Genomic DNA, 23774 nt, shown 5'->3' on the forward strand with positions numbered 1-23774 from the left:
CCCCGATTTCCTACCACCTCCTAGAGACGGTAGGTTAATTAGTCGTGAGAAGCTAATCGGAGCGTTTTGATGAATGGCAGAGTGTGAAGCAATTGATGGCGATACGAAGAGAATTAAAAATGGGCTCATGTAGCATTGGTGAAAATGGGCAGATAAAGATCGGCGTGGATTCTGTTGTCTGTTCGGGCGCTGTCTGTTTGAATGAAATGGATAAAAAGTGAATGGAAAGTTGAGGAAAATTAAGTTGTAGGAGTACGGGTACAAGGGGCGAATATCGATGGGACCGCTCAGCTAACAGCTGACGTCGAGCCCGATTAACAACTGAACGTTCGCACTTCACTCTCGAATCTCCCTTTCAAACTGTTCTCTTTCCCCACCCCTTTCTCTGCTCATGCCCCTGAGCGATATGAGCAAATCGAGCGTAACGGAACCACATTTGCGTGAAGAGTACCACATTTAGATGACCATCTTCGCTTCACAGAAGACATGGCCAGGACAGCTTCTGGGATCCTCTCCGGCGTCATGATTATTTACCTGCTGTTGAGCGATTCGGGAGGTTGGTTCTCGCTTAAACTGGTGGGGGAAGGTGGTGGAAGGGTTAAACATTGAAACCGAGGTACGAGTTGTTGCTTCGTTGTTCTGGCTTTTTTGAATGTTTTGAATTTCCAATCTCGATAATCTTGTCATAGAGACATAGAAAACCTACAACACAATACAGGCCCTTCGGCCCAGAGTGCTCTGCTGAACATGTACTTACTTTAAAAATTATCTAGTGTTACCCACAGCCCTCTATTTTTTAAAGATCAATGTACCTGTCCAGGAATCTCTTAAAAGGCCCTATTGTATCCGCCTCCACCAGCGTCGCCGGCAGCACATTCCACGCACTCACCACTCTGCGTAAAAACAAACTTACCTCTGACATCTCCTCTGTACCTACTTTCAAGAAACCTAAAACTGTACCCTCTCGTGTTAGCCATTTCAGCCCTGGGAAAAAGCCTCTGACTATCCACACGATCAATGCCTCTCATCATCTTATACACCACTATTAGGTCACCTCTCATCCTCCGTCGCTCCAAGGAGAAAAGGCCGAGGGTGTCGCAATAATTTTCAGCCCAGTTCTTTCAAGCCAGCCAGTATCTTATGGAGCAATGAAGGACATGTTCTCCTTTTTCAAAGAAAGGAACTTCCCATCCTTGACCATCAACTCTGCCTTCAGCCGCGTGTCTTCCACATCATGCACGTATGCCCTCACCCCATCCTCCCGCCGGCTTACCACGGATAGGGTTCCTCTTGTCCTTGCCTACCACCAGCCTTGGCATCCAGCACATAATTCTCCGTAACTTCTGCCATCTCCAAAGGGATCCCAGCAGCAAGCATATTTTACCCTCCTGCCCCCCCCCCCTCACTTTCTACTTTCCGCAGGGATGGCTCCCTATGCGACTCCCTTGTCCATTCAGCCCTCCCCGCTGATCTCCTCCTGGCTCTTATCCTTGCAAGCGGAACGAGTGCTACACCTGCCTCTACGCCTCCTCCCTCACTACCATTCAGGGCCCCAAACAGTCCTTCCAGGTGAGGCGACATTTCACCTGTGCATCTGTTGGGGGTCATATACCGTGTCCAGTGCTCCCAGTGTGGCCTCCTGTATATCGGTGAGACCCGATGTAGATTGGGAGGCCGTTTCACTGAGTACCTAAGCTCTGTCCGCCAGAAGAAGTGAGATCTCCCAGTAGCCATCCATTTTAATTCCACTTCCCATTCCATTAAGTCAATCCATGACCTCCTCTACTGTCGCAATGAGACCACACTCAGGTTGGAGGAACAACACCTTGTATTCCGTCTGGGTAGCCTCCAACCTGATGGCATGAACATCAGTTTATCGAACTTCTGGTAATGCCCACCCTCCGCCTTCACCATTCCCCATCCCCTTTTTTCTCTCTCATCTCCTTGCCAGACGATCATCTCCCTCTGGTGCTATTCACTGTTTTTCTTTCTTCCATGGCCTCTCCTATTACATTCCCCCTTCTCCAGCCCTGTATCTCTTTCATTAATCAATTTCCTAGCTCTTTATTTCAAACCCCCTCCCTCAGCCCGATTTCACTTATCACCTTGTGTTTCTCCCTCCCTTTCCCCTCACCCTTTAAATTTCTTTTCCCTCCGGTCCTGATGAAGGGTCTTAGCCCGAAACTACACTACGTTCCGTAGATGCTCCCTGATTTACTGAGTTCCTCCAGCATTTTGTTTGTGATATTGTGGAGGTGATATTGTTTGTTCTTTTATGCACGTTTGCTGCTGCAGATCGGGGCGTTGAGGGGGTGGGGGAGGAGTGTTTCTGTACAGACACTCAGTGCCTGACTGAGACAAAATGTCTGCCTCTCACGCTGTCGCGAGCACACAGTGTTGCTCGGAATAAAGTGTGAAACCGATTAACGATCAAAAGGTGTAGAAAATAAATCCGAGGTTGTGTTACGATGTAGGAGCATAAATTACCAGGTTTATATTTGGTCTGGAAATTGTGGAAATACCTGTATAGAACGGCATTGCAAACTGTGTGATTAGAATGTACTTAATTTCAAAATAGTTCATTTTCGTAAAATGTAATGGCAAACATTGAAGTTAGTGTTAAATAAATGATTAGGAGATTATCAGCTCAGCAACAGCTTTTTCCATACTCCCATCATATCAGAAACATAGAACAGCACCGCACAGTACAGGCCTTTCGGCCCACTATGTCATGCTGAACCTTTATACTCCAGCATCAATATAATGCTTCCCTCCCGCATAGCCCTCCATATTTCATTCATTTATGTATCTATCAAAGATTCTTTTAAATATCTCTAATGAATCTGCCTTTACCACTACCCTTGGCAGCCCATTCCAGTCATTCACCACTCTCTGTGCAAAAGATCAACCTCTGACAACAGGTTAACCCTATCTCTACCCTCCCCATACTTTCTTCCAATCGTGTTAAAATTATGCCATTTAATATTAGCCATTTCCGTCCCATGAAAAGTGTTCTGCCCGACTACTTTATCAGTGTGTCTTGTCATCATACACACCTCTTATCAAGTCATCTCTCACTCTTCTTCACTTCAAAGAGAAAAGCTCTAGCTTACTAAATCTTTCCTCTTAAAAATGCCCTCTACTCCAGGCAGTCTCATTTGCACATTTCCATATCCTTCCTATAAGGAGACCTGAAGAGAAGACAATACTCCAAGTGTGGTCTAAGCAGATTGAGTTACATAACGGCTCTTTAACTCAGTTCCCTGACTCATGAAAATCAACATACCATATGCCATTTTAAACACACTATCGACTTATGCAGAATCTTTGAGGGATATATCAACATGGACCCCGAGGTTTCTTTGTTCCTCCTCACTAAAAGGATCCTGCCATTAACTTTGTACTTTGCCTTCCAGTTCGACCTTCCAAAGTGTTTCACTTCACACTTACCGAGACTGAACTCTATCTGTCATTTCTCAGCCAATTTTCTGCATCCTATCTTTGTTCCATTTAGAACTCTTCTCAGCCCAATTCTCTACATCATACCAATGTCCAATTTCAACCTATGACAACCTTTTATGCTATGCACAACACCACTAAACTTTGGGTCATCTGCAAACGTACTAACCACCTTATCATTCCCTCATCCAAGTCATTTATAAAATTCACAATAGGTAGTTTCCCAGAAGAGATCACGATGGAATAGTACTGGTCATTGAATTGTAGGTAGGCTCTACTCTATCTACTACCACCGTCTGCCTTCTGTGGGCAAGCCAATACTGACTCCACACAGCCAAGGTCCCCTGGATTCCATGTCTTCTGACTTTCTGGATGAGGATTATCAAATTTCTCACTGAAATCCATGTACACCACATCTACTACTGTACATTCATCACAATGTTTTGTCAGTTCCTTGAAGAATTCCGTCAACCTTGTAAGACACTGCCTGCCCTTTATAAAGTTATGCAGACTAATTATAATCAATCTATCTTCACTAAATTTGAATAAATTCTGTCTCCAATAGTTTGTCCACCACTAACATAAGACTCACTGGTCTATAATTTCCATGAAATTGCTTTTCGTAAACAGAGGAATAACATTTAACATCCTCCAGTATGCACCTCTATTCTTGACAGACCTGTAAAACCCTAATACAGTCTCAACTTGCTCTAATGTCATTATGTTATTTTTGTTTATTTGACCCTTTGTCAGTTTGCCTTCCATTCTCCTTTCATCCTCTGTCACGGATTTGCAGAGCAAATGTGGGCATTCTTATCAGAATTTGGGTTAGCTACGCAACCCCTGGGCATCAACCAATAGCAGAGTTGCAGGGGTAGGATGGTTGAATTGTGGGAAGCTGAACTTACTCAAATGGTACACACCCACTCATGGAAAGAGTAAAAAAGGAATAAAAAAGACAAACTGACATTTAACTGAGTAATAAATTATGCACTTCAATGAAAAATAAACCGCCTAGTGTTGTCGAGGCATCAGCGCCAGACTTTGCGGCAAATGGTCCCTAGTTCGAATCCAGCATGCTCCTTGCGTGCTTTCCATCCATGCTGTGTGGAGCGTTTAGCTAGCGACTTGGCCTCATAAACAACAGTCAAATGCCGTGGAAATGGCAAAAATAAATGCTGCACAAGGCATGAGAAAAGAACAGCCATGAAAAACAGAGCAAATTAAAACAATAACAACATGACTACAGTACTACAGAAACATATATTATTTCTTAATAGATTTCAATGGAAACTGTGTAAACTGCTGTGTTCTTTTGGTTCACTGAAAATGAACAAAATCAGTGCCAACACCTAGTGTAGATAGGGTAGATAGACTGCCTTCATACAATCATTTCGATGATTGCATCTGAACAAATCTTCATTTTCATTGTAACATTGAAGATGATTGCCAATACCTTCAAACTCTTCATAATTCCTAACTTGTTAAAGTACTGAATCATTTTATTTCCACTCCTGGCCTTTTCTGGCATTTCTCACCCTGGAAATTGCTGTGCATGAATAAACCAAATCAACATTTTCTGAGATACTGAAACCTCCCCACTTGGCATCAACAATCATTCCATTGTCAAATTCACTGAGATCACATCTCTTTCTCATTCTGATGTTTGATCTGAACAACTGAACCCATTGACCATGTCTGCATGCATGTATGATTTGAGTTGCTGCCATACGATTGGCTGATTAGATGTTTGCATTAATGAGGTGTTGCACAGGGGTAGTTAATGAGGTGACCTTTGAGTGTATCTATTGTAGTTTACAGGATCTGATCCTTCTCCCACCGCTTCTCTTCTCCATCCTGTACTTTGTTGCCAAGGTCACCATTACTGCTCAATCCAAACTGCCCTTGACAAGTGCTGGTAAGCTGCCTTCTGGAACAGTTTCAGTCCTCCTGGGGAAGGTGCTCGCTCAGTGGTGTTGGGGAGGGAGTTCCATGATCTAGAGCCAACAATGATAAATGTTGAGCCAACGCAATGAAACTGTGGCAAAAAATATATAAACTGCTGGAGGAACTCAGCGGGTCAAGCAGTCTCAGTGAGGGAAACTAGTGATGCAGGGTTTCTATCAAAAACATTAATCATTCCCCCTCCTGCCATAGAAGCTGTTTGAAATGCTGATCTCCTCCAGCAGATTATTTCCTGTTCTATGTATCACAGCCTTGCGTGGAGCATAGCTGTTCTATCAGAAATCAACTTTTGTGTTTTAATTGCTTTCTTCCATGGTTATTAGATAACATGCGTGCCACTGAGGTAAAAGAGCATCCCCTCATTATGTGGTGGTGCTCTCATGTGGCTGCTTCCCCTTCTCCCTCAGATTTGGGACCATGCTAGAGTTGCCATGCTGTGGAAATGTGGACACCAACACACTGGGACTAATTACTCTAATGGTTTGTCCTTCTGTTTCAGTTCTGGCAGAGACTGATGGGAATCTGGCTACTCGTCGTGTGGTGAATGGGACACTGGGACAGTCAGTCACTTTGCCAGGAAATATGCCAGGAGAAAACATTTCAGTCACTTGGGACTATACAAATTCATCTCATCAAAAAAAGGTTCAATTATGTATGAAATATAAAAACAATCCAACAGATTGTAACAGAAAGAGGATCACATTAAACCCGAAGGACTATAGCCTGGAAATACAGAACCTAACAGGCAGTGATGAAGGTCTGTATGAAATAAATGCAAGGACCGATACAGATATTCATCATGAAGTGATGGAACTGCGAATTTATGGTAATATTATTTTAATTAAAAGATGTGCTGCTATATAACATTTTTAAGCAGAAAGAAGCAAGCGGAAATGTTTATGGCCTGAATCAAAGTCTGTGGGATACACAAGGCAGAGGGAATGCTGAAAGACTGTTCAGATGCAGCACTTGTTTTCATTAAGGACCCGTTCCAAAGCACTGTCTGTTTATTGTATGACTTAGTATGATCTCTTAATGTGAATTCTTGCTGCCACCTGTGTACTCATCCTTCTGTCCTAAAAGCCACATTGCTCAATAGTGAGTTGGTACGTCGGCAGCATTAATATCTTCCCCTTACTATTTGGAAGGAGAATTGTACGGAGCAGAACAGAAGTGAAAGTGAAGGACAGGAGACAAAGGTGCTGGTCTACTGAGCTTCATTTCAGAGAATCCAGATGGAACATAGAGAACATGGGGAAGGAATGTTCCTAGTACTCTCAAAGCTGTTGATACAAGATCCATTTGTGTCTCCTTATCTAAAACGTGACATTCATGGGAGTCCTAACTAAATGTCAGCAGTACGGTTCCTGGGATAGAGGGAAATCCCATACAAAAGACAGAGTGGAGTACACCTGTATTACTTAGAGCTTAAAAAAATGAGAGGTAAACTCACTGAAACTTAAGAACTAGATCTTCAAGGTCTTAAGACAGTGGATGCTTGGGCCCAGCCTTAGAAGGCTAGAATCAGCATAATGGGTAGGTCTACTCTGGAAGACTGGGGAGCCCTAACTATTAAGGTGTATTAATACTAAAGTAGATAGATGTTTTGTATATTAAAGGAATTAGGATAGTGTAAAAATGAGATTGATGAATGGCAGAGGAGATTTCTCCTGGTCCTATTTCCAAAGTTCTTGCGAGAGGCTCATGGCTAATACCTATTTGTTGATAACCATTATCTTTATTTGTGTTTTTCTTATAAACAGAATCTGTATCAACACCAGTAATAAAGAGCAGCAAGTTCAACTCAGATGAGGTATGTAACATTAGTTTGCGCTGTTCACTGGAGCGTGGCACGGAGCCAGTTTACACTTGGTGGACAGGAGGTGATGAGGTCACGGCCGATGAGTCACATGTACTGACTGACAGAGGGAGAAAACTGGAATTGTCCGTAAGGCTGAGTGAGAACAACGCAGTGTACAACTGCGCAGTGAGAAACCCTGTCAGTGAGGCAGCTACGAGTGTGAATCTCAGAAGGCTCTGTCTGATCACTGAAGGTTGGTACATTACATTTTTAATCCCTGTAAACTTTTCCTACAAATGATAGTGATTTATTTCCTTTCTCTTCTAATCTCAAAAGTCTTACAATGGACAGGGTAAGGTCTGAGATAGATCAGTGACATTTTAGGAACATGGAATCTGAGTATAACCCTCCAGACTTGACTTTGGTTCCCTATTCATTCTGACGCTATCTATGGGTCAGTCAGAGCTTGACTGCAATGGGTGGGATTCACTCATGCTCAACACCACTGGTACCACTCTAAAACTGAGATTAACACTTGAGCTCATCTCTACTCCACCTGACTGTACAATTGCAGTCTTATTAAACAGACTGTTGCAAATTCTCTGAGGTACAATTGAGACAATAAGGAATCTCAAAGGACGCTGGTGATGAGAAGACTAAATATTTTGTTTCACAGGGTTAGGGAGTGACCAATATGCGGCAAGCCTTAACATAGTATAGGCCCTTCTTCCCTCCCACATTGCCCTCCATTTTTCTTTCATCCATGTGTCTCATCTAAGAGTCTCATCTGTGTCTCTAATGTATGTACCTGCACCATCACCGTGGGCAGCAGAGACCAATTTCTGTGAAAGAAAATGTATCTCAGCTATCCTCTCTATAGCATCATCCAATCACAATAAAATTATGCACTCTTATATTAGTCATTTCCAAATGGCTGTCCACTATTATCATCTGGAAGAAGGTGCTGGCTACCCACTCTTATCATTTTATAAAACTTCCCACTTCCTCCAAACTAAAGGTGTAGCTATGGGCACCCGTTTGGGTCCTAGGTATGCCTGCCTTTTTGTTGGCTTTGTGGAACAACCTATGTTTCAAATCTACTCTGGTATCTGACCCCACTTTTCCTTCTCTTCATCGACGACTGAATTGGTGCTGCTTCCTGCATGCATGCTGAGCTCATTGACTACATTAACTTTACCTCCAACTTTCACCTTGCCCTCAAGTTTACCTGGTCCATTTCCGACACCTCCCTCCCCTTTCTAGATCCTTCTGTCTCTATCTCTGGAGACAGCTTATCTATTGATGTCTACTATAAGCCTACTGACTCTCACAGCTATCTGGACTATTCCTCTTCTCATCCAACCTCTTGCAAAAATGCCATCCCCTTCTCGCAATTCCTCCGTCTCCGCCGCATCTGCTCTCAGGATGAGGCTTTTCATTCCAGAATGAGGGAGATGCCCTCCTTTTTTAAAGAAAAGGGCTTCCCTTCCTCCACCATCAACTCTGCTCTCAAACGCATCTCCCCCATTTCCCGCACATCTGCTCTCACTCCATCCTCCTGCCACACCACCAGGAATACGGTTCCCCTTGTCCGCACTTACCATCCCATCAGCCTCCGGGTCCAACATATTATTCTCCATAACTTCCGCCGCCTCCAACGGGATCCCACCACTAAGCACATTTTTCCCTCCCTCTCTCTCTCTGCTTTCCGCAGGGATCGCTCCCTACACAATTCCCTTGTCCATTCGTCCTCCCTATCCCTCCCCACCGATCTCCCTCCTGGCACTTATCCTTGTAAGCGGAACAAGTGCTACACATGCTCTTACACTTCCTTCCTTACCACCATTCAGGCCCCCAGACAGTCCTTCCAGGTGAGGCGACACTTCACCTGTGAGTTGGCTAGGATGATATACTGCGTCCGGTGCTCCCGATGTGGCTTTCTATATATTGGCGAGACCCGACGTAGACTGGGACTTCATTTTGCTGAACACCTACGCTCTGTCCGCCAGAGAAAGCAGGATCTCCCAGTGGCTACTCATTTTAATTCCACGTCCCATTCCCATTCTGATATGTCTATCCATGGCCTCCTCCACTGTAAAGATGGAGCCACACTCAGGTTGGAGGAACAACACCTTATATTCCGTCTGGGTAGCCTCCAACCTGATGGCACGAACAGTGACTTCTCAAACTTCTGCTAATGCCCCACCTCCCCCTCGTACCCCATCCGTTATTTATTTATATACACACATTCTTTCTCTCTCTCCTTTTTCTCCCTCTGTCCCTCTCACTATACCCCTTGCCCATCTTCTGGGTTTTTCCCCGCCTCCCCCTTTTCTTTCTCTCTGGGCCTCCTGTCCCATGATCCTCTCATATCCCTTTTGCCAATCACCTGTCCAGCTCTTGGCTCCATCCCTCCCCCTCCTGTCTTCCCCTATCATTTTGGATCTCCTCCTCCCCCTCCCACTTTCAAATCTCTTACTAGCTCTTCTTTCAGTTAGTCCTGACGAAGGCTCTCGGCCCAAAACGTCGACTGTACCTCTTCCTAGAGATGCTGCCTGGCCTGCTGCGTTCACCAGCAACTTTGATGTGTGTTGCTTGATTTTATAAATCTTGACGTTTTTCCATCAGCATATGTTTCCATGGCTACAAGCCATAGATGCAAGGGGCAAGGCACAAGCAATAGAAGGGAGCATGTTTTTGTATGGAGTGGTTTTGTATTAGTGAAAACAGACTCAAAGGGTTTTCCAGAAGCGAAAGTAATTTCCCTGGGCTTGTGTCAGCAGCTTATCTAAAACTGTTCTTTGGTGGCTATCTGCTTTCAAATTAGAGGCTTTATTTTTCTCTGGGCTTGTTCCGTGGTTGAAACAAAGTAGTTATAATTAACCTCCTGACACTTTCTGATGCTTAAACTTCTAGATTCAGCAATTTAGTTTTGATTGCCTTTAACTGGCAGAAAAAAATTATGTGAGGTTAATTACGAACAAATTTAAGGTTTAGGTCTATTTGTAGATGCAGCATTCCAGTCCAAATGAGTTTGTACTGCACATTACAGCCAGATGGACAATCACACTACTCACCCATGCATCTTTGGAATACGGGAGGAATCCAGGGCACCTGGAGGATAACCACTACGGCTGTCTGGGAACATACAAACTCCTGACAGACAGCAGTTGGGTATAAACCCAGGTTGCTGCTCTGTAATAGCATTACACTAACCACTTTGGTATCGTGCTACCCCATGAACTCGGCAAATAAGGGTAAGTTAGAAAAATTGTCAAAAATAAAAGCAGTGATAGAGATCATTTGAATGCTGAATGAAGGTGGTGAATTTGTGAAATTCATTGCCACAGATGGCAATGAATGCCAAGCCACTGAGTATATCTAAAGCAAAGGTTGATAGATCCACAATTAATAAGGACGTCAAAGGTTACGTGAGAATGAAGGAGAACGGAGTTGAGAGGGGAAAATAAGCCATGATAAGTGGCAGCACAGATGCAATGGGCCAAATGGCCTCATTCAGCTCCTTTATCATTTGGTCTAATCCTTGCTAGGAATCAATTTATATGCCACCACCCATATGTTCTTGAACAGTACAATTTTCTTTCTTTCAGGAAGAATTTCATTGATGAATAATGTTTAAAAATTATTTTGAATTTATCAATAGAATGAAGAAGGAATTGGCTAGATAAATCTCATTCTTACAGGCTCCTTCTGAGGACAGGGCCAAGATATAGAATGCTGAGACTTGGTGTTTGTTCTTTTTATATGTTTTCATCTTCTCTGCAATGACAAAACTTTACTGTGCAGAAGGCAGCCATTTTGCCAGTGATTCTGTTCGGACAGCCAGGTCAGTCCATTCTCCACTCTCCTTCCTCAGGATGGACAACTTTTTTTTAATGCTAGGATATTTCTGTTTTTCCCTTGAAACCTCTGATTAATTCTGGTATCAGTCACCATTCATACAGACAACGAGATGTAGATACAGTCACTCTTGATCAATCTCATCTGCCCCCTCAGCAGTTTCACCTTTTGCCCCTGGTAACCTCTGATCCTTGAACTATCTGCTCATGGGGACAGCGTCCTTCCCTTTACCATGCTTAATGCAGTTATCACCTTGTAAACCTGCATCAGCTCTTCTCTTAATGTCAGCTTCACCAGTCTGCTGTATTTCCTATTTTAAGCAAAGTTTAATTAATATGTTGAGAGAATCACAGATGACTGTCCATCCCTTTCCAGGTGAGAAGCTACTGAGGCCACTCCACATTCGTTTAATTACTACCATTGCTCTGAAAGCTTTCATCACTGCAATTGTTTTTGCTTTCTATTGGAAGAGAGAACTCAAGTTCAATAAAGGCAGGTACTCTTGGAATATTCTTATTATCACAATGTGCAGCCCTTGGTAAGTCCCCATCACAATATTTGGGTTCAAGTTAGTCTTTGTGAATGGGATCTCTGGCATTAAATCCTATCAGGTATGGTCTCATTAAACTAGTGATTACCACCTGGCAATCATTAGTGGAGGAAATCATACCACCTCCTTGGCAGGAGTTCTGTCCTTCTTCTGAACCACTTAAATGGGACTTTCCTGCATAACTTCCAACTCAGTGGGTCCCATTGCAGGTATTTGTATCCAAGCCCTTCATCAGGCCTTGCATTGCACATGTGTCCAATCTGCTACACTGGACAAGCTCTCTGCATTCACCTGATTGCAGGTACCAACCTGACCAGACAACCTCTCCCCCAGCTACATCACTCAAAACCCTCTCCACCACCAACACAATGGACCCCAGTTTCCTCTTTGCAGTGCAGGACATAATGGAATGGTCTTGTCTTGCATATTCTTCAATACCTGGGTGTGGATTTCCCTGCTGTTCAGCAACTAACAGTGTACCTCATATGGGACCTAAGAATGTGCAAGGCCAAAGTTTGAACCACAACTGGGAGCTCAGATCAGAAGAGCAAAACTGAGCTGAAAGGATACAAGGTAACTCCTACCTAACAGCAATGAATTGCAGAAAAGCAATATCTGTTGCTCTGAAGGGCCATGTAATGCATTCTGTTCTTAAAGGTTTAAGTGATTTTCATAGACTGCTTTCCAATTAAACTAGATCACAGATGATGTAACCTCTTAACTGAGCTGCACAGGTTTCATTACTAACTGCAAATATTTCTTGGATGCTGTACATCCAGAGAGGAGGTTGAGGTATCAAAGACAGCATAGCATTCAATCATTATCTTAGAATGTGCTGTGAGGACATAAAGAAACCATTCTCAGAATTTTTTCATTGGAGATTAAGCAAAGAGACAGCCAGGATGGAAAGAACAGTTTATATTGCAAATGTGAAATTCCAGTCTGTGAGTAAAGCAAAGATAATGGGAATAACCTGCTTGGTTTCCTGCTCCCACTCCATCTTGCCTATCCCTGCACAATCTGTAATTCTGTAGCTTCACCAAACTTGAATGTGTCTGAAAGAAAGGTTAAGGGAAAACAGGAACATCTAAGCAGTGGGGACATTTCTCATAAGATAAACTGGTCCAAGCTATGTTCTGCTCCCTCATGGCATTTTAGGCAGAACGGTGCAAATCCTCATGTTTCTTCTGTCCTCCAGCATTTTACAGTACTGGTGACATGAAGAGAATTTGTCTTTAGAACTGATCAAAACCGTTCTAATCTCCACCTTTGTTGCTGTTGTACACACAAACATGTGGCCTTTCTTTGCTACAATGCAGCATGAGATACTCCTCTACTTTGGGCACAGATAATTCACATTTGCCTTCATAAGGTCTTTCTGAATGCACAGTTTTTATATCCATTATCACAGAGTGTTATTTGTATTGTGGAAATTGGATTGGTGATAATCGACAAATCCTTTGGGTGATCAACATCATAATGTAAATATCAATTCACCTCGATGGCACAGGCATTTTCTGAAACTGCACTGGCTGTGAAGAGTACTCCCACTACATTTTACAATGAAGAACAGAACTCTACCATGTTTTTTTTTCATCTGAGGGCGAGTTTGCAATTTTCCCTGGTTTAAAGTCTACTGCATAGCTTTGATACCAGCAAGAAATAACTGGATACCTCATTCCTAGTGGAAGTTTATAAAGGGATGGCAGCTGGGTAGTTCAGTGAAAGGAAATGCCCACAATATGCCCATTGAGGATAATGTCAGACTTCTCTGTGATGTCCGCGTGGTTGTGCAGACAGTCAGAATTTTGAATGGAGAAAGTATGGCGGGTAACCTTTAAGGGGAAGGATATTTGGAGAAAATATTTACTGAAAACAGAACAGAAGGAGCATCCAGACATGGTTCCAACAGCAGTTGTGTTTTTTTTTAATTTAAAGCTTCTGATACTGAAAGGAGAAGTAAATCGGTGCTGTATGCTGTGACCAGCAAAACAAACATTGCCATGGACCAGGTCAGTAGAAGCTGCAACATTTGTTGGGTTTACTCTTTTCCCATTCTCTCCCCTTTCTGCAGTACCAAACATTCATCAATACTTTCAAGAAGAGCAAAGTTATTCATATCCTGATCAGTTTCCCTCCTTCCGTGCATGAATGTTGTCTCTGTCTGATGGTGTGAGGAGGTTCCATTTGATAAAGGCTTCATGATTTGCACAATGGAATTGTAATTTGATTATGTCACAGAATGTTACAGCACATCTTATTCAGCCCATTGTATCTGCACCATCCAAACAATACCAACTCCTCTCTAGCTTTGTCTGCACTATTGTAGAATACACACATCAGATGTGATGAGGACTGCTGCCTCCTCCCCTTTCAGTAGGCAAGCCTCAAACAGCCATCAAAACTTTCAATTTTCTTCCAACCTTATTTTTATAGGAACATGCCCTCACTGATTTCCCAAGTCTAAAAATAGATATAATTCCTTCCACTTTATCAACACCACTGCTGAACTCTATCATCTGTGACTGACAGCAAGCATTGCAGAACTGGGTAGGGCAGCTTCATCCGTTAGTTATTCTATTGAGAGATACCTCAGCCATGTGGAAGTAACTGAGCACACTTGCTACAAAGCCTTGTTCTTTCCTTGTTCTTTAATTGTGAGATGTGGTGTGCCAGCATTTATGACCTCCCCTTGAATGCCCTTGACAAAGTGGTAGAGTGCTTTTCAGTGCTTTCACTGAGATTTGGCGAATGTTTACCAGGGTTTAAGTTCACCAGAGGTAAATAAACAGGTATAAGCTCAGAGGCCACTTTACTTGTAACCTCCACTGTGTAATAACATTTTATATTCCATCTGGGTAGCCTCCACCTGATGGCATGAATATTGTTTTCTCCTTCTACTAAAGAGAAAATTTCCCTCACACTCCTGTCTACTTCCATTCCCCCACTCTGGCCTCTTATAACTTCTCAGCTGCCAATCATTTCCCCCAGGTCCCCTCCTTCTTCACTTTCTTCCTATGGCCCACTTTCCTCCATCCAATTTCTTCCCTTCCAGACTTTTGCCTTTCCTACAACCCCTGGCTTCACCTGCCACCTTCTGATTAACCTCCATCCCCTCTCCCACCTTTTGATTCTGTCATCATACACTTCCCCCTCCAGCCCTGAAAAAGGATCTTGGCCTGAAATGTCAGCTGTTTGCTCATCTCCATAGATTTTGCCTGGCCTGCTGAGTTCCTCCTACATTTTGTGTGGTTTTCCCTAGGTTTCCAGCATCTGCTGAATTTCTCATGTCTATGCTTACGAGCACAAGGACAAACACTAGGTTTCTTAGAGATGCCTTGATCCGGAAAAAGGAATAAAAACAAAATTACGACATGAACCAAAAACCAGTCATTGAGCACAATGGGATTGGATGAGGAACCGTTTTGAGAGATGAGGTCATTTAAGGGTTATTACATCCCTACCACATGAACAGTCCCCTCATGGGAGATTCCATCATAGCCCTAAGGTCATTTTAGATGGGATTTCAAGAACAGGGTTGATACCTCTGCATTTCATATGCATTTCTCTGTGACTTCCAACTTATTGAGGTTTCAGTAATCTTTGTTCTTTTGTGTTTTCTCTCAGTCCGTCATTTTGCATTTGCTGCCTGTCACAAGGTACCACTTGAAAAATTCCTTCTGATTTCTCTTCTCTCATCCCTGGGCATTTCTCCTTCAAAGTTTTCTCCCATTCTGTTGCTTTGTTGCATTGTTGTTTCTGCTGCTCCCATGATTCCATGAATCAAACAGAACCCCTTTCAATCTCTTCTAGCCATTTCAGTGTGACTAAGTTATGAAAGTGGAAGTTTTCCACCAAGAATGTGTGGGATAAAGTTACTACAAACCGAGTTTGAAAAAATTACAGAAATTGCACTTATGCATTGCCTTTAATGTTGTAAAAAATCATGGGGACTTCACAGTGTTAATTATCTAAAACTGGCAATATGCAGTTAACAAAAACTGGAGGCAGACAGCAGAAGTTCAGTCAATGGGGAAACAAAAGTAATTTTTTAAAAATTGCCAGTAAGATTTGCCCCATCAGTGAGATGATACAGAGATTATGCAGTTCAATGTGGTTTGAGTGCTGACTGCAGATACTGCAGTACTAACCCAACATTGAGGTCCCACACCATCGGTCTGAATAAAAACACAGACGAATAACCAGATAACAGATAGGACCGGAACAAGAAACAGTAGAGAGACAGCAGTGTGCTAGACATACCAACCACATCGTATTTTAAACAATCCTGATAAGCTGATAACCTTCATGGTTGTATCCGCATATGGGTCAGTTTTGTATTTTTACAAAATTGCTGTTAGCAATTTTCCAAAGTCAAATGCCGTGCTGCTGACAAATAAGAGAAATCAAAGCTTTATCCAGATCACACTGACAGTACAGAGTTCCTTCCATAATGACATTTTAGAAATCTTCTCCACAAGTTCAGCGCAAAACCCCTGGAAGAGACACTGTACATTTTAGCAGATCCTGCAATATTCCGCAAAACATTGTTAATGTCCCTCTGTAGCTGGACAATATAGCCCTCCTTTTCCATGTCTTATAGCATGAAGCTTCCTCCATGGTTGAAACCTCCACATTACTGTAAAGTACTCCCAAGGCAAAGTTAGAGGGTCAGATTATCATAAAAAATCAGAAATATACAGCCATTTCTCTGCATATCCCACAGTATAGAGGTCTCTAGCAATTGAAAACACTTTTGACATTATTTTATAATACATAACCTCTCTGTTTCACCTTATACTTTAGAAATTATACAGATTTTTTTTTTAATTCCTTGATTTTCCAGTGCTAAATTCTGTCTCCAGGTCTGGAAAATAGCTTGTATTCCATTCCCTTTAAACAAACTTCTGCATTATGTTTCAAAAAATGACTCAGATAATCACACAGTCTAAACAGATGGATCATTAAAGTTACTTTTTTTCCAACCACAGAAATATTTACATCAACTGGATGCTAACGAAGGACATCAAAATCCAAGGGCACAGCTCACAAAATCCTGATTTGAACACATGGTTGGCAGCAACGAACATAGAAGAGAAGTTCAACACTGAAGATTGATCATCCACCACATGAAGCATAAAAATGGCATTGAAGTGTGCTTTAATCCCAGCAATTTTTATGCTCAGCAACTTCCTGCGCTGCCTACAGCTGTCACAACTGGCTTGCACACTGGGAGAACAGACAGGGCATTGGAACAGCTTTGCAAGGAGAATTCAATTTGGAAAGACTGGAAGAAGCTGGACAAATCTAAGTAAGAAATGTTGGAAATACACAGCAAGGTGATGAGTGGGGGCATGGTTTATACCTTGCAGATGAGTTAGGAATAAGTGTGATGGATTGATAGCTTTCATTGAAGGAAGATCAGGGAAGATTCACTAGGTTAACCACAAAATAATCTGCAGATGCTGGGGTCAAAGCAACACTCACAACATGCTGGAGGAACTCAGCAGGTCAGACAGCATCCATGGAAAAGATCAGTCAACGTTTCGGGCCAGAACCCTTCGTCAGGACTGAAGAGGGAAGGGGCAGAGGCCCTATAAAGAAGGTGGGGGGAGGGTGGGAAGGAGAAGGCTGGTAAGTTCCAGGTGAAAAACCAGTAAGGGGAAAGATAAAGGGGTGGGGGAGGGGAAGCAGGGAGGTGATAGGCAGGAAAGGTGAAGAAAGAATAGGGGAAAACACAATGGGTAGTAGAAGGAGGTGGAACCATGAGGGAGGTGATAGGCAGCTGGAGGAGGGGGCAGAGTGACATAGGGATAGAGGAAGGGAGGGGGAGGGAATTACTGGAGGTTGGAGAATTCTATGTTCATACCAAGGGGCTAGTGGCTACCTAGACGGTATATGAGGTGTTGCTCCTCCAACCTGAGTTTAGCCCCATCATGGCAGTAGAGGAGGCCATGTATGGACATATCTGAATGGAAGTGGGAAGCAGAGGTGAAGCTGGTGGCTACAGGGAGATCCTGTCTGTTGTGGCGGATGGAACAGAGGTGCTCGAAGAAGTGGTCCCTCAATCTGCATTGGGTTTCACCGATGTAGAGGAGGCCGCACCGGGAGCACCGGATGCAATAGATGACCCCAATAGTCTCACAAGTGCAGTGTTGCCTCACCTGGAAGGACTGTTTGGGGCCCTGAATGGTAGCAAGAGAGGAGGTGTAGGGACAGGTGTAGCACGTGCGCTTACAGGGATAAGTGCCGGGTGGGAGATCCGTGGGGAGGGACGTGTGGAGTAGGGAGTCATGGAGAGACCGATCCCTGCGGAAAGCGGAGAGGGGTGGAGAGGGAAAGATGTGCTTAGTAGTGGGGTCTTGTTGAAGGTAGCGGAAGTTGCGGAGGATAATGTGCCGGATCCGGAGGCTGGTGGGGTGGTAGGTGAGGACAAGGTGAACTCTGTCCCTGTTGTGGTGGCGGGAGGATGGGGTGAGAGCCGAAGTGCGGGAAATGGAGGAGATGCGGGTGAGGGCATCATTGATGACAGCAGAAGGGAAACCACGATCCTTAAAGAAAGAGGATAGTTGAGATGTCCTGGAACGGAAAACCTCATCCTTGGAGCAGATGCGGCAGAGATGGAGGAACTGGGAATAGGGAATGGCATTTTTGCATGTGGCAGGGTGGGAAGAGGTATAGTTGAGGTAGTTATGAGAGTCAGTGAGCTTGTAGAAGATGTCAGCGGACAGTCTGTCTCCAGAGATGGAAACCGAGAGATCGAGAAAGGGGAAAGAAGTATCCGAGATAGACCAAGTGAATTTGAGGGCTGGGTGGAAGTTTGAAGTAAAGTCGATGAAGTTGACGAGCTCAGCATGGGTGCAGGAAGCAGCACCAATGTAGTCATCAATATACTGAAGGAAAAGTTGGGGAGCAGTACCAGAATAGGTTTGGAGCACAGACTGTTCCACATAACCAATGAAGAGGCAGGCATAGCTAGGGCCCATGTGAGTTCCCATAGTTACACCCTTAGTCTGAAGAAAGTGGGAAGAGCCAAAAGAGAAGTTATTGAGTGTGAGAACCAGTTCCGCCAACCGGAGGAGGGTAGTGGTGGTGGGGAACTGGTGAGGTCAATTATCCAGAAAGTAGCGGAGGGCTTTGAGGCCTTCTTGAAGGGGAATGGAAGTGTATGGGAAATGGACATCCATAGTGAAAATGAAGCGGTTGGGACCGGGGAACTGGAAGTTATTGAAGAGGCGGAGGGCATGGGATGTATCCCAGATGTAGGTGGGGAGGGACTGAACTATGGGTGACAAAGTCCAGGTAGGCAGATACAAGTTCGGTGGGACAGAAGCAGGCAGAAACTATGGGTCTACGGGGTCAGTCAGGCTTGTGGATCTTGGGGAGGAGGTAAAACCGAGCGGTACGGGGTGTGGGAATTATGAGTTTGGTGGCTGAGGATGGAAGGTCTCCGGAGTTGGTAAGGGCGGTGATCGTATGGGAGACAATGGTTTGATGTATTTTGGTGGGGTCCTGTTCCAGCGGTAAGTAAGAGGTGGTGTCAGAGAGCTGCCATTTGGCCTCAGTGAGGTAGAGGTCCGTCCGCCAGACTACTACAGCACCATCTTTGTCAGCAGGTTTGATGGTGACGTTGGGATTAGTGCGGAGAGAGTGGAGGGCAGTACGTTCAGAGGGAGTAAGGTTGGAACAGGAGAGAGGAGTGGTGAAGTTGAGACGATTGATGTCTCGGCGACAGTTGGAGATAAAAAGATCGAGCGCAGGTAGAAGGCCCGGGCGGGGTGTCCAGGAGGAGGAGGAGGGTTGAAGACGGGAGAAGGGGTCCTCAGTAGGGGGAGGGAAATCCTTGCGAAAGAAGTGGGCTCGGAGACGCAGGCGACGGAAGAAGAGTTCAACATCATGGCGGGCATGGAACTCAATGAGGTGTGGACGGAGGGGTACAAAAGTGAGGCCCTTGTTAAGAACAGAACGTTCTGCCTCAGAGAAGGGAAGGTCAGAGGGGATGGTGAAGACACGGCAAGGGTTGGGGCTGGGGTCGGAGGAGGGTGAAGGGTGAGAGGTCTCAGGAGGGAGAGTGGGGTTGGGATATTCAGGGAGAGTGGGGTTAGGGGAGGATGAGGGATCAGAGGAATGGAGGGCCGATGAGGTGTAGAGGGAAGGTTGGGAGTTGCGGGGAGGAAAGAGGGTAGTGGAGGAATAGGACGGGCGGTAGGACCCAGCGGCAGTAAGAGCGGTACCCAGTCTGCAGAGGGTCGGGACCTCGGTCTGAGCTGGATCCGGAGCTGGGGTGGCGGAGCCTGTAGCCTGCAGGGCCCCAGAACTGAGGTCGGAGTCGGAGGCGAGTGAGTCCATGGCCCGCCGGGGCATGGGATCAAAGGGTTACCTTATAAGGAAAGGTTGAGTAGGTTGAATCTAACCTGATCGGAGGTTATATTTTAAACCCCTGTCTGTACTGATGATTAAGATTCTGCATAAATTTGACAAGATCGACGCTGAGGTAATGTTTCTCCTTATGGTGAATCTAGTTTGAGGAAATATCACAGCTTAAGGTGGCAACAAAATGGAGTTTCTCCTCAGGAGATTGTAAACGTTTGGACTTTGTGGAGGCTGAATCATTGTGTACTGCAAGGCTGCAAAGTCCAGATTTTTAGTCTACAGTTAGTCAAGGGTTACGCAGGAAACTTGAGCTAAGCCAAAGCCTGATCAGACATGATCTTTGGCAGAGAGCTTGAGGATTTTGAAGTAAACCACTTCCTCTACATGTGTATACTCAGTTAGAAGTGCTGTGCATGAGCTGTCAGCCACAGTGTATTTCCAACATTTCCCGTTTGTTATAGTTATCATTTGGCCATGACATTTCGTATTTTATATAATTAACTTTTTTTTTTAACTGATGCATTTCCCTGTATGATGGTGATATGTTTGCTCTTTTCCAACACAAATATATTCTCATTTTGTTAATTTGGAATTGGTATGGCTTTAAACAAAGGTGCTCGGTGGTGTGACTTAGAAAGGGCCCAGTGACAACACTGACCTAGGAATTCCAGCGTGCCTTGAAGGATTAATGAACTGGAATGGTGAAGAAGCAGTGGAACTACTACCAGCAAAAAAAGTTGCTGCAGGATCTCAGCAGTTCAAGGAGCATCTGATTGTAAGGGTGAAGTGGGGGAGAGGGAGGCAAAGAGATTGTCAAAGCTCTGGAACAAGACTCTCAATCAGGATTGAGATCAAAAGCTTTGCTGGTAAGTCACTGGTTTCAGGTTTAGTTAAGGAAGTTCTCAGAGAACAGACTAAGATTCTTGTCATGTGCTTCAAACATTACATTGGGTTTAGAAAGGAAAATCATGAAAGGAAGGCCTTGTTAAATTTCAGGTTTGCTATGATTTAACATTAACAAAAAACTTGCAAATCTAAAACCCTCCAACATAAATTTGTCACGTGGCACTGGATAAAACCAGTATAGCACTAGAGAGATGTTTGACAACCACATCATTATTTTTAGCTTTAAATACTGAGGCTGATACTGAGGTTTCCTCTGATTTCTACTCTCACCTAAAGGGAAAATAGAGCAGGCAGGGTTTTTTTTTGCAAAGGCAGAGTGGAGAATTTAAATGTAAACAGAGAAATGGCAGTAACCATCAGCTGTCAGAAATACTAGAGAATTTCCCTTGTGTGAAAGAGACTTGAAGGAAATTAAGTGTTGGTAAAAACAGGAGTGGAGAAGCTAGTGATAAATTCTGAGAATCTACACCACAGTTTTAAAACAGGCTGTGGCTGAGTCAAAAAACGTTGTCTTACTGTCTTCCATTTTTCTATTGATTCTGGAGTTGTTCTGCAGAGTGGAATCCTAATGACTGCAAACCACTTTTTAGAAGAGTAGGGAGAGATGAAGCAGAGATCTACTGACATGTTTGCTTAACATTAATGGCAGAAAAATTGCTAGATATATTGATGCGGCTGGCAACTGAATAATGCATAGAAAACAGAGTGATGAAAGTAAATTGATCTTTCTTAGACCAGCATACTGTGACAGAGGGATATGTAGAGATCAGTGTTATACAGAGACATTTCACTAGACTGATTTTGAGCATATAGACATTAAGGAAGAGGATGTGCTGGATGTTTTGAAAAGCGTTGAGTTAGATAAGTCACTGGGACTGGATGAGATATAATCCAGGCTACTGTGGGAAGTGAGGGAGGAGATTGCTGAGCCTCTTGCAATGATCTTTGCGTCATCAAGAGGGACGGGAGGAGTACGGGAGGAGTACCGGAGGATTGGAGGATTGCATATGTTGTTCGCTTGTTCGAGAAAGGGAGTAGAGATAATCCAGGAAATTATAGACCAGTGAGTCTGTCTTCAGTAGTGGGCAAGTGTTGGAGAAGATTCTGAGAGGCAGGATTTATGAGCATTTGGAGAGATATAATCTGATTAGGGATAGTCTGTATGGCTTTGACAAGGGTAGGTCATGCCTTACTAGTCTGATTGAATTCTTTGAGGATGTAACAAAACACAATGATGAAGGTAGAGCCCTGGATGTGGTATATATGGATTTCAGTAAACATTTGATAATGTTTCCCATTCAAAGTTCCTTCAGAAAGTAAGGAGGCATGGGGTCCAAGGAGACCTTGCTTTGTGGATCCAGAATTGGCTTGTACACAGAAGGCAAAGAGTGGTTGTAGATGGTTCATATTCTGCACTCTTGCCAGTGTGGAGGATCTGAGAGACCTTGTGGTCTGTGTCAATAGGACACTCAAAGCTGCTGCGCAGGTTGACAGTGTTGTCAAGAAGGCATATGGGTTGTTCGCATTATTCAACCATGGAACTGAGTTCAAGAGCCATGAGGTAATGTTGCAGCTATATGATCTTGGTCAGACTCCACTTGGAGTATTGTGTTCAGTTCTGGTCACCTCTCTATAGGACAGACGTGGGTACTATAGAGAGAGTGCAGAGGAGACCTACAAGGCTGTTGCCTGGATTGGGGAACATGCCATATGAGAGCATGTCTTCTGAGAATAGGTTGAGTGAACTTGGCCTTTTCTCCTTGGAGTGATGAAGGAAGAGCGGTGACCTGATAGAAGTGTATAAGATGATGCATTGAGCGTGTGGATAGCCAGAGTCTTTTTCATAGGGCTGAAATGGCTAACACTAGGAGGCATAGTTTTAAGGTGCTTGAAAATAGGTACCGATGGGATGTCAGGGGTAAGGTTTCCACACAGAGAGTAGTGAGTGTGTGGAATGCACTGCCAGCTGTGATGGTGGAGGGGCAGAATCAACAGGGTCTTTTAAGAGACTCTTAGATAGGTACATGGAGCTTAAGAAAATAGAGGGCTATGCACTATGGAAATTCTAGGCAGTTTCTAGAGTAGGTTACATGGTTGGCACAGCAATGTGGGCTGCAGGGCCTGTAATGTGCTGTAGATTTCTATGTTCTATGTCCTTCATCAGGATTACCCTGACAGTACAGATTTCCTTCTATAATACAGACATTTTAGAAATTTGTCTCCTTACTTACAACACAAAACCTCAGGGTGTGACTCCATGCAGAGATATTACTACATTATCCCACCAGGCATTGTGAAAGCCCCACTATAGCCGGACAATGTAGCCCTCCTCTATGTCTTATAGAATGAAGCTTTCTCCATGGGTAAAACCTCCACATTACTGCAAAAGTGTTCCCTCTTCAGAGCTAGATGGATGGAGAGTATCATAAAAAGCAGAAATCTGCAGCCTGTTCCTTGCAAGTCCCATAGTACAAAAGTCTCTAATATTAGAAAACACTTTTGACATTATTTTATAACACAAAACTTCTCTGTTTCTCCCTCTGTTTCACTTTAAAATTTATATAGATCTTTTCAAATCTTTGATCTTCCAGTACTGAAGTCTGAAACTATCTCGTATTCCATTCCCTTTAAACAATCTTCTGCGTTATATCCTTGGAGTATGTGTTTCAGGAGTGACTCAGATAATCACATGATCTAAACACATGGTCAATGAAATTACCTTCTTTCAAGCCACAGAGACATTTACATCAACTGGATGCCAACGAAGGACATCAAAATCCAAGGGCACGGCTCACAACGATATACGATGAGATAAAATACAATCCTGATGTGAACACATTGTTGGCAGCAAGAATATGA

General features: G+C 43.8%; 1 protein-coding gene across 1 annotated transcript; it reads left to right on the forward strand.

The window, feature by feature from the left end:
- Positions 1 to 486: 486 nt before the first annotated feature.
- LOC140198445 (SLAM family member 5-like) lies at positions 487 to 23774 on the forward strand. The gene is made up of 6 exons (XM_072259532.1): positions 487 to 556; positions 5924 to 6250; positions 7188 to 7478; positions 11462 to 11578; positions 13575 to 13648; positions 23646 to 23774. Exons 1-6 carry the CDS (start codon positions 487 to 489, stop codon positions 23772 to 23774), a joined length of 1008 nt encoding a protein of 335 aa, XP_072115633.1.

The sequence above is a fragment of the Mobula birostris genome, chromosome 5 (genome assembly GCF_030028105.1).
Source record: "Mobula birostris isolate sMobBir1 chromosome 5, sMobBir1.hap1, whole genome shotgun sequence".
NCBI classification, from domain to species: Eukaryota; Metazoa; Chordata; class Chondrichthyes; order Myliobatiformes; family Myliobatidae; genus Mobula; species Mobula birostris.

Bases quoted from the DNA above. Each gene is read 5' to 3' on its own strand.
- LOC140198445 (XM_072259532.1), top strand. From the start codon at position 487: ATGGCCAGGACAGCTTCTGGGATCCTCTCCGGCGTCATGATTATTTAC. The intron at 557-5,923 runs GTTGGTTCTCGC...CTTCTGTTTCAG, and splicing joins GCTGTTGAGCGATTCGGGAG to TTCTGGCAGAGACTGATGGG. The intron at 7,479-11,461 runs GTTGGTACATTA...ATCCCTTTCCAG, and splicing joins GCTCTGTCTGATCACTGAAG to GTGAGAAGCTACTGAGGCCA.